The sequence below is a fragment of the Gekko japonicus genome, unplaced genomic scaffold, assembly GCF_001447785.1.
Source record: "Gekko japonicus isolate JY-2015 unplaced genomic scaffold, Gekko_japonicus_V1.1 scaffold597, whole genome shotgun sequence".
NCBI classification, from domain to species: Eukaryota; Metazoa; Chordata; class Lepidosauria; order Squamata; family Gekkonidae; genus Gekko; species Gekko japonicus.
Window position 1 is genome coordinate 900,365 of NW_015172023.1, and position 11,683 is coordinate 912,047.

The 11,683-nt window shown below is 44.0% G+C and overlaps 1 protein-coding gene across 1 annotated transcript in view; it reads right to left on the minus strand.

The window, feature by feature from the left end:
- Positions 1-11,683, minus strand: part of BRINP3 (bone morphogenetic protein/retinoic acid inducible neural-specific 3) — a 102,495-nt gene that overhangs the window by 52,004 nt on the left and 38,808 nt on the right. The window contains exons 3-4 of the mRNA XM_015420521.1: positions 10,719-10,941; positions 8,233-8,243 (exon numbers count right to left, since the gene is read on the minus strand). Of these exons, the coding sequence (XP_015276007.1) occupies positions 8,233-8,243; positions 10,719-10,941 (234 nt within the window). The remainder of the gene's footprint in view (positions 1-8,232; positions 8,244-10,718; positions 10,942-11,683) is intronic.

Genomic DNA, 11,683 nt, shown 5'->3' on the forward strand with positions numbered 1-11,683 from the left:
GGTCTCGGTCACGCAAGCCAGGTCCACCTGTTGTTCACTGATGAAGTCCTGAAGGACCATGGTCTTATTATTAATGGACCTGGCGTTGCACAACACCAATGTCGGAGGGGGGTTCTTAATCCAAGCCCCACTGCCGCCATCCCTCGGGATGGGTCTCAGGCTGGAAGGATGCCGAGCCCTTATGGTTCTCCGCACCCTTCCCTTACTACCTAGCCTGGACCCACCGCCATACTTCCCCATCCCAGAGAGCACCGGAATCTGCTGTATAGACATTGCTGCCACGGGGCGATCTACGCTGCTTAGCACCTAACCGTCCAGACAGCTGGTCCACAGTCCTCCCAGCTCTCTTCCCGCCCCCTTTGATGTGCAATATAATCAGGCCTGCTCTACAATAATACAAGTACACTCACTGCTCTAAAAAAGCGCAAGAGGCCTTGTCCCTTACGCTTACAAGCACAACCATTCCAACCTCACTCACTCTCCTAGCAGTGCTCGCAGGCTACTCACCATTCACGCATGCATCCACTTACACCCTCATCCACTCTTGCTGGCAACTCTTATGGCTTCGTCCTTAAGGCCAAAGTTAAGGCTGAAGTTAAGGCCCCTGCCTTCACAGGCAATAGATGAAACAAAGGCCACTCCAATTCGCTCCTTCTTCGAGGCGGCCCAGCCAGCCTCCTTCCCCCGGCGGTTCGTGTTCCAGGGGAGGGGGTCCCATGGTCCTGCACCTCCTCCGGGCTCCACAGGAGCAATTGTTAGGGCTTTCCACCCCAGGGCCGCTCCCATCCAGTGACAGCCCAGTGGTCGTCGTGGGAGGAGAGGTCTCTCTCTTATAGGCTGCACTTTGCTTATATTCCTGGCCGGCCAAGGCCAAGGGGGGGGGAAGCGGCAGTCACCTCCTGCCCCGCAAGCCGCTCCCGGTGCTCCCAGCGCTCCCGGTGCTATGGGGTGAAAAAAACCCTGCCGTAGCTTCTCTCGACTGCGCCGTGCTCGCCGAGCGCCCCAGCTTCACAGTCCGTCTCCGGCTCCGCCCTCCTCACTGATGTCCTCAGCAACAGCGCCGTGCTCCACTCGAGTCCCGAAGGTAGCAGTCCCCAGCTCTCCCCCACTCTGCTTAATAGTCCAGGCTGCAAACAGTCTCCACGCCGTCAGGCCATCCCCAGCTCCCGCAATGCGCACCCAGTGGCCCCCACTCTGCGCCGCGGCACCAACAGTACCTCCAGGCCGCGGCAGCTCAGGGCGTCTCCGGGCTGGTCGAGCTAGTCCCGAAGTTAGACGCGCTGCAATTGCTAGGAGCCTGGCTTCAGCCCAGCGGTGAACGAAGCAATAGGCGCAGCAAGGAATGCAGGGACCATGAAGGTGGTCTGACATCGTTCTTGTCCCATTCTTTGGCCAAAAGGAGATCTTAACAGCCAGAAACTGCGGGAACAAGCTCGCAAAGCTCCACCGCGGTCGCCATCTTGACTGACTGAAATGTCTTTCCACACTTAAGAGTCCACACTTAATCACTACACCAAACTGGCTCTCACACCAAACTAGAGAAGTGGAGCCTGTGGAGGGTGGGATTTGGGGAGAAGAGAGACTTCACCATGGTATAATGCCATAGAGACCACCTTCCAAAGGAGCCATTTGCTTCAGGTGAACAGATCTGTGTTACCTGGAGACCAGTTGTAATAGCAGGAGATCTCCAGCCATCACCTGGAGGTTGGCACCCCTAGTGCGTGCCCAGGTTGTCATCTTGCAAATCCATTAAACAAGGCAACACATAGAAATGGTCTCTGGGTTTGTAATGTAGGATGCACTGTGAAGGTTATGTGCTGTGCATGCAAATTCTTGCATGCTGTACCATTAGATGAAGTTCCTCACCTTAAAAAGTGGATGCTGGAAGAGGTTAGCATTATTGTACTGGACAACTGTGGAGAGAGTGCATGGTAAAGGCAAAACCAGCCCCACAGAGTGAAGCCTTATCCCCTTCCCCTTAGACATGTTCCTGCCTGTCATCTTACCTCATGTCATTCTGCCCTAAGAAAATGAGTTCTCTGGTCTATTTTCAGCCAGGGTGGGGGCTTCTATTGGTAAGCAGGGCAGTGCACATGCTTTTCTCGCAGCAGATCTCAAGCTCAATCCCTGGCATCTCCAGATATAATTCTAGGTAGCAGGACCCATGCTAGAGAGCCTCTGCCAGTCAGAAAAGGGCAGTGCTTGGCTAGATTGACCAGTGATTATACAAGTCAGCTTTCTATGATCAGTTATTGATGCAGTAACTGGGCAATGAGGAGCCGTGGTGGTTCAGAGGTGAAGATGCTGAAGCTGCAAACAGGAAAGTCTGTAGTTTGGCAGTTCGAGACCCTAGTGCCGCATGACAGAGTGAGCTCCCATCTCTGGCCCCAGCTGCTGCCAACCTAGCAGTTCAAAAGCAAGAAATTGCAAGTAGATAAATAGGTACCGCTTTGGTGGGAAGGCAACAGTGTTCCATGCGCCTCGACGTTTAGTCATGCCGGCCACATGACCATGGAAATGTCTTTGGACAGCGCTGGATCTTCGGCTTGGAAATGGAGATGAGCACCGCAACCCTAGAGTCAGATTCGACTAGCTTTCGAGCAAGGGAAACCTTTACCTTACCTTTACTCTAACTGGGCAATGTACGGCCCAATACTATGCAGCTTTAACATACCTAACATTGCATAAGATTAGGCTGGTAATGACCTGGGGAGTGGTTAAGTGTGTATGAGCATATTCTAAGATTCTTATAAAGTCTATATGATTTATAGTAGACATTTAAAAACATTCTCAGCTTTCTATAAGAAAAATTATACTCTTGATTTGGATTTATGTTTGCCATAAGACAGCAATCTGTCCCTCTACTGAATCACTATTGGTGAAGTGAATCATACTTTCTCTTGGCATCGTTCCAATGAATATTCTATTTACTATGTCTCCCCTTGGCTTCAATGGATTCTGGATGGAATCCTAATGACAGCACAGTTGTAAAATGGAGGACAAGCTGGATTGTTAAGGAGATGGGGGGGGGCTTTTTTTTTAACTGTCTTTGGAAAATGACCAACCGAATCTGGGAAATCTGCTCTACAGATAATTTAGGAGAAATGCAGTATCTATGATTCATGGACCTTCCATCAAAGAGTAAAATGCTTTTGGAGAGAAGGATCTGTCACTTCATCATAATGCATTTTTAAAGTCACCCCTTCATAACATAAAAGCTATCACCATTCTTCTCGTTGGGGATAAAGTATAATTAGATGAATCAATCTGGAATGTATTACAGACTGAAATTACAGTAAAGGAACCTGTGATGTATTTTACCTAGTTCTCAAATAGGTTTTCCCATATACTTTGACCCAAAGAAATACAGAAACGTTTGATCTAGTCCAGGAAGGAAGCAACTTAGCAGAATGGACATTGAGGGGAACGTCATCATGTCCCAATCCTTTTCTTGTTAGATAAAGATCAATTTTTGCAGCAGCATGGAATGAGCTCATTGCAGTGAACAAACATACAAAAATAATCTTTTTTGTGCAGGGGAGAGTAATAAAACTAAACAAAGCTGGATGTATTGATTTAAAATAGTTTCAGGAGAATAGCTGTGTTGGTCTGCAATAGAACTAGATTTGGAGTCTAGTAGCACTTTAGAGGCCAACAAGATTTGAGGGGTTTAAGGTTTCAAGAGTCAATCTTGCTTCATCACATGAAGGGAGTTTTGACTCTTGAAAGCCTATAACCTGGAAATCTGGTTGGTCTCTAATGTGCTACCAGACTCAAATTTAGCTCTTGATAAAAATGTACCAGAATTGTAATACAACTTTTAAAATTAGGTTGTGTGTGGTTTTTTGTTTGTTTGTTTTTAGTATCTCTTATTGTTCTTCTGATAGAAAGGGCTGGTTTGATATATGTTCATCAATCACTCAATGACTAAAGGATCAAGTGATGAGTTGTATGTGTGAACAAGCCATCAAAGCTGAAAAAGGGGGCTAGGTGCCCTGGTTGCCATAGGGACCAGCATCTCTGTGGTGAGCCTTCCAGAATCCAGCCTTCATATTTAGCACTATAGTTGTCTCACTATCAAGCAAGAATGATCTCACAACCCTTGTTTGCAGCTTTTCAGAGATATGCAAATTCTAGAATGTTACTGATCCACCTTATTGCTCCTTCCTAACCATTAGTATTACCTTCAGCCGCCATTCCCATTTGCTGTATCAGAAAGAGAGCTGAGATGCTCCCTCCATCCATCGATCTATGATCAACTTCCATTTGGCTCCTCCCCTTTTCAGAAGCTATTCCTCCTGGCTGTATCATTATAGAACAGTTCTTTGAGAGATAGAGCCTGGATTTGCTTGCTTCCCCCTCCCTTTTCCGTCACCTTTCATGTGGCATGTATCACATTGCAGGTGTTATTCTGAAAGGCAGTGTGTAAATGTCTCAAAAATGCCATCTCTCATGATGCTTAATTGTTGCCAGGTGTCTTCTACAACCAGAAGAGCAAATGAACCAGCTTCTATGCTTCATTTGAGCCAAGGATTCAGATTGCATAGCCCGTTTCTGAGACTCACATCAGCTTCTCATACTGTATGGTCACTGCCTTTCTCCAGGCATGAAGGCTAGGTTCAACACTGGCAAACTTTCCTCACCAGTGAATTCCCATAGTCACCCTCCACCTACATAAAGCCAAGGGCCAGCACTTCCTAGACTGGGTAATTCTTCACAGTCAGCTGAAGTTTTGACAGTTTTGTTAAATTAAACATTGTTTTTTAGGTGTGTGCCCTGATGAACTGCATATGTTGAAAGGAGGAATTAAGAATGGCAAAGGATAAAATAAAAAAGAAAAATCCACAAAGAGTTGAGAGGCAGAAGCTGCAGGTCTACAAACATTGTTTCCCACTCTCTCTGTACTATTAATTTTTATTAATCTAGGAAAATCTACACGTGGACTAGATAATTACCATTAGATCTCCCTGGTGGTTACTCTCCAGTCTTATTTTTATTATTTGACAATTCTTGAATTTAGATGAGCATATATGCAAGGGGAATGTAATGCTTTTAACTCAGCCAAAATGGTGGGAAGATTCAAAAACATTTCTTCGGAAAACTGCACATGTGTTTTTTGTTCTCATCTACTGGATTGCATATTGCATACTTATTAGTGCTATTTTTAAAAGTCCTGTGATAAATATATTACTCCCTGGATTAGACACTTGGCAAGCACTCCCGATGTTCAGAAACTGAAATTCTGATTTTCTTGCAAACTAAACAATTGCATGGTGGACGTTGCTCTCTTTTGCTATATAATTTCTGTACAGCTGGCAAACTGAGTTTATTTTATGGCCTTTAGGCTGATAAATCAAGGGAAAGGTAAAAAAGAAAGTTGTCTTTAGCATACTTTAGCAATTTGTCACCCACACCTGCTCTGATTGGATTCCTTACACTGTTGACCAGATTTTGTTTTTGCCAAGGTTCTGTAAAGTTATGCAACACATCTATCTTGTGGGATGCTGAGTCTTCTGCCCTCTCTTGGAAATGGGGCTTTTTTGTGGTGGTACTCACTGGTACTGAAGACCAGCACCATTGGAAGGGTGGTCTCTCGAGTCCAGGGGGAGGAATTGCTGGAAATCAGTGCAGCTTTATAAGAACTGGAACCCTTTTTACCCCATCCTCAAAACAAAACACTGCTTGGAAATGACACTCTCCCTTCTCCCTGCAGCATTCTTCTCTTTGTATCCATATGTATACTTCTGCCAACCAACTAACACTTCTTTACATCTGGCAAAGTGGCTCATGAAAACTTATGCCAATAATTAAGTCTTTAATATGTCACAGTGTGGTTATTTTCAGTATTAGCCTATCATGCTAAAGAACTCTTCATCGGACTTCGTCAAATTCTCCAACAAATATATCTAGTAATTTTCAACTGACTTAGATTGGAGTAACATCACACAGGATTAAACTGTTAATACTCCATTTGGAGAGGCAGCAAAACAACTTGTATGTGTGAACCAGCCATTAACACTTAGGCTGCAGTCACACAAGCAGTTTGCCATGATATATTGTAATGTTACCGTTGTGGATTTAAAGAGAACGATCAGACAATAACATCTGCCTTCCATGCCCTAGTCATTGGCATACCATATTGCCCTACTTTGGAAGTGGAGTAATCAGGCACCAGGGAAAGCCACTCTGCATTTCCCGACATCTGAACCCCTTGTTGCAAAGTCAAGCCGTTTGGAAAGTCCAAACCTTCCCTTCTGTTTCTGCCTCCTTTTTATTTTTAAATCAGGAAGCTATGTGTGCATAAGCACAAAACTGCCCCTGGCATTGTCAATCACTGTGGCCAAGGAGTCATTCTGGATCGGGAGTCCCCGAGGGAGTTGTTTTCAAGTGACAAATCCTCCCCCCCCAAAAAAAACCCCTGTATCTCCTGTTTCTGCATCAGAGTCTGAGAGCATCCCATGACTGACACAAGGGTAAATGCACTGACATCAATGGGATTACTTTTATGTAAATCTGCATCTCCCCCTCCCCCAAGTATTCCATGGAAGAGAGGCAATGGGAAGGAGGCTGAGAAGGGCTGGACTACTTGATAGAGAGAATGGGAAAGTGTCAAAAAGGAGCTGGAACTTTGGATACACACTTATGCACATGGGTGAAAGACAAAAAAAAAAAAAGAATGCCATAACAATCTGAATGATCGACCATGGTGCGAGCACACGGTGAAGCCGGTTCAGGGTGGGATGTCTGATCAAAACTTCCCACAACTAGTTAAACCACCACAAATAGAGGTGCAGCCAGATTGCACCAAGACTCCAGTGTGACTGTGGCCTTAGATACAGCTGAAAGGAATAAATCAGGCTATTCCTGCAAGACATTAAGCACCCAATAGTTTTATCCTTTCTGGAATAGGAAATGGTTGAAAATTTCAGTGTACATAATTTAAATTGACCTACATTAGCACAGAAAATGAAAATGTTAAGTTTCCGTAAGCCTCCCTGATTAACTTTTCACAAGCTCAGTATTGTCTCTTTCTTGGGACATATAATATAGTGATTGATCCATGTCATGAGGAACAGGCAGACTCTCTCTTTTTTTTCTCCCCAATACTGAATATTTCCCCCCATATTAAAGGGTATGGCTCTAGTTTTTCAAAGCAATTCAAACTCATTTTGAGCTTCCTTTTAGAAATCTAGTGGCTATGGAACAAAGCCCTGTTTCTTTGCTAACATGTGCTAGAAAGAGAACAGGGACTAGCCATGACAACTATTTGCATATAACACTGGAGGATAGTCTTTAATTCTAAGCAATCTGCCACTCTAACAAATAGCCAGCAATGTTTTACGTATCATAGTCCCTGTAAGTAACACACAAGGAAGCACTGCTTGCTGGGGAATGTAATCTTACAGCAATGGGGAAAGGAAGCTGCACGAAAGAGATTTTTCTTGGCCCTAAATAGTCCACTGAAGTAGAAGAGTATAGAAGGACTGCACTGAGAGTAATGCAGAAGTGGTTATTCATGTTTTAGTTTTATGTTATACAACAATAAATTGAACTTTGTGTCATTTTGATTCAGTTGCCTAACACAAGGCTGAAACAATAAGGATGACATTTCTTCCACTGATTCGAACAAAGCCTTTGTTTCTAAGGGGGTGGTCACACGTGCAAGATAAAGTGGGGGGAGCAAGGCTATTTCGTCTGGAGAAATTTGACCCCCAGTTGCGTGATCACACAGTCCTTGGAAGCTGCGGGCACAGCCCACCACTGCATGATGAGACGCAACCACGGGTGAGTCATTTTTGTTGTTGTTGTTGGTTTTGCTGTTTGTTTCTGATGCGCTTAAATGAGGAATTGATGAAACGCATCTCCTCACTGAGGGCTCCCTATGGAGTTTGCAATGATGGGGGAAAACCCCAACAGCACAGAGTCGGGATGGCCTGATCAGACCATCCTGATGGCATGAGAGTGCGCTGAAGCGATCAGACATGGGAAACTCTGTCCATGGCCTGTCGCAATCCGTTTACTACCAGATTTTCCCCAGTGTCTTTTTACTACACTCCTGAGGCAGAGCAAAATGGGTTGCCAATAGGTGCGGGGTGCTTCCCAGATGTTCATACCTGATCGCACCCCTTAAATCCACCTGGCATTCAAACCTATGGCGGGCCTAATTGTGTGTGTGATCGTACCCTAAGTTACAGTAAACCTCTGTTTTTTTTCGCTTGGATGAATGAGGGTAGGACTGTGGTCTAGTTGGTAGGCCACAGGTTTCACATACAGAAAGTCCCAGGCTCGATATATGGCACTGCCAGTCACAGCAGACAATATTTGAACTGGATGGACCAGTTAGGGTGGCCAGTCTCCAGGTGGAGCATGGAGATATGCTGCTATTACAGTTGATCTCCAGGCATTAGAGATCAGTTCCCCTGGAGAAAATGGCTGCTTTGGAGTGTGCCCTCTATGGCTGCGATCGCACACACTAAATAATCCACTTTCAATGCACTTTCCAACTGGATTTTACTGTGTGAACTGACAAAATCCAATTTGAAAGTGGACTGAAAGTTGATTACTTGGTGTGTGATCGTAGCCTATGTCTCTCCCCTCCCCTCCGCAAACCCTGCCCTCCCCAGGCTCCACCCCCAAAATCTCAAGGTATTTCCCTACCCAGAGCTGGCAACCCTAGCCCACCAATAGTCTGACTCAATATAAGGAAACTTATGTTTGTGTTTGAGAGTGATCTGCTTGCAGTTACGTAACACCTGCCCCCTATCATAAGGAGCCTTTTAGTAGTAGCTTCTTTTTCACATTTTGAGTTCCAAGTAATTTGATTTATTGTTAATAAGCTTAGTTCTTTCAGTAGCCTCTGGTTTTATACATGCTGTGTCTACCTGTTTGATTAAATTATCTGCTCTGCTACACACTCCGAGTGAACAGATCTTTTGGTTTCACGCAAGAAACTGAGGCACCTACCAAGCCAGAGAGTACATCAAAGATTCATGTAGGGTGGGGGGAGACATTTATCACCATTTTGGGTGATTTCTGTAAATCTTAACTGGGAATTGTTCAAGGGTGTATGGTTAGGAGGTTGATTAAAATCACAGCTTATCCTCACAGTACATACTATCTTACTGCTTTAAAACCAAGTCATAATAAACAATGTGCATGCTATCAGTATTTTCTCAGGTTTCTCTATTCATATAGCCTTTTGTTTAATTTGTTTTGAATCAATGTGCTGTTCTTGCAAAGCCAAAGTTGATCCTTTAACAATTTTAATTGTTGAAAAAATCCTGGATAAGTAACAGAAATTATTCAACTCAAGGAGCATAATATTTTCTAAAATTAGATGTGGTTTGCTTCAAGCCATGCCATGTTATTAAGTGTGTTTGGCTGTATTAAATGATTTTTATGTATCTATTACACATACCCTGCTGTTCCACCAGAAAGCTCGGAGTAGCTAATATATGAAGGCTCCTCAACCAGGGGAATTTACATGCCAAACATACTTCATCTCAGTAGTAGCACAGATTCTATGGGATTCTGAGAATTTTCTGGGCCAGATAAGAATATTATTATATTGCCGATAATATCCTTATTAAAACAAAAGGTATTGACATTACTAGCCAAGGACATTTGTCAGTGTATCCACATTGAGTGAAGCTGCTAATCTGCAAAAATGTCCAGTGATAAAAAGCTGTGGGAAGATATTTTTGAACTTTCCTGTTGTAGCATTTACACTTCAGAAGGTCAGTCAGCCCAGATTATTAGGAGTTGTTGGCCACCACCCAAGCCATTTCCTGGGATTTCACCAAAGTGAGGGCTGGGAATGGAGATTTCCCCCTTTCTTCTCCCAAATAAATGATGGAGAAGGAAGGAAAGCTGTGAATTACAGAGAAACAGATTTCATCATGCCAACCACAAAGATGGCAGTGAAAACGACATCCTCATATGTCTTATAGAATCATAGATCACAGAGTTGGAAGGGGCCATACAGGCCATCTAGTCCAACTCGCTGCTCAGTGCAGGATCAGCCTAGAGCATCCCTGACAAGTGTTTGTCCAGCCACTGCTTAAAGACTGCCAGGGGTGGGGAACTCACCACCTCCCTGGGCAGCTGATTCCACTGCTGAACAACTCTTACTGTAGAAAAGTTTTTCCTGATATCCAGCCAGGATATTTCTGCCCTTAATTTAAACCCATTAGTGCGAGTCCTACCGTCTCCTGCCAACAGGAACAGCTCCCTGCCCTCCTCTAAGTGACAGCCCTTCAAATACTTCAAGAGAGCAATCATGTCCCCCCTCAACCTCCTCTTCTCCAGACTAAACATTCCCAGTTTCCTCAGTCTTTCCTCACAGGTCTTCTCTCTCTACAGTCTCAAACTATAGCATCCTCTTTCACATCATTGGCTAGAAGGTGGAAAGGTGAGGAATACTGCGGTGCTGCTGGTTCACATGGACATGAGAATGCACTTCTTAAAACACTGCCTGCCCTTCAGGTATGCTTTTGTGATGAAAGAATAACACTGGAAGACTTATAAACACACCATAGGGTATTAATTTCAAAAGAGCCTCCTAGGTCAGTGATGCCAAAAAAAAATTAAGACAGTCATTTGTGATTTAGGTTTCTGCCAATCCTTTTTTCCCACCAGTTTGTTAATCTTCCTGCAAGCCTCATTTAGGAATCACTGTTCTAGGTTGCTTGTTTTGGGTTGTTGTGGTGTTTTCTTACCTTTGCCTTGGCAAGCTGATAAGTGGCTGTTTATGGCACCTCTTACTAAGGCTAAAGAGCTTGTAAACAATTTTCTGTGCCTTAAAGAACAGTTGTTTCATGCTGGTTTCTAGTTGCTCGTAACGATGCTGGAAATTTGAGTCCATTGTCCACAAGTGCATAATGGCAGATGTGTTGAGGAAATAGTTCATGGGCAGCCTTTTCATAAAGAACTTGAATTCATCTGCAAAATGGCAAAATTTGACACTCTTAAGTTATGCGCTGGTGGTCCTTTGTGCAGCAAGACAACATTTATGCCATTTTTTTTCACCGTTAATGGATGTACAAGCAAATGCAATATACATGGGGTCAATATTAATGCAATGTGAACACTCAAGAATGCCACAGCTCAGATTCAGTGCAACTTGCTGCACCGTTTGGTAAGTTAAGGATTCCTAAACTTATGTTCAGTTAAGGCTGTGTTCCCACACACACTAACTTGGGACTTGCATCTGAACAAGATTGCCTAAAGCTGAACCAATGTGTCATTGCACTATCATAATCACTCATTTCCTGATTGCCATGTCCACACAGGAAGATAAGGGAGGTGAGCAATTACAATAGCACAATAACACTGCAGTACCTGACTTGGATTGTTAACTGGCCAGGAGAAAAATGTCCTGTCCCTTTGATAGAGGCTTAGTGGGTGGAAATGGACAACTGAAGCTTTTCATGGCTTGGAGCTAAATGAAATCACCCGCTATTTGCAGCAGATCAAACTGCTATTAAAGGGCCATCTAGAGGGACTAGTGTAAAAGCTGGCAACCATACACTCAATGACTCCATCTTTCAGAGAGAAGAAGTGGTGTAGTGCAGTCTCTAGGAAAATATGAGCCCAGAAGAAGAAGAAGAAGAAGAAGAAGAAGAAGAAGAAGAAGAAGAAGAAGAAGAAGAAGAAGAAGAAGAAGAAGAAGAAGAAGAAGAAG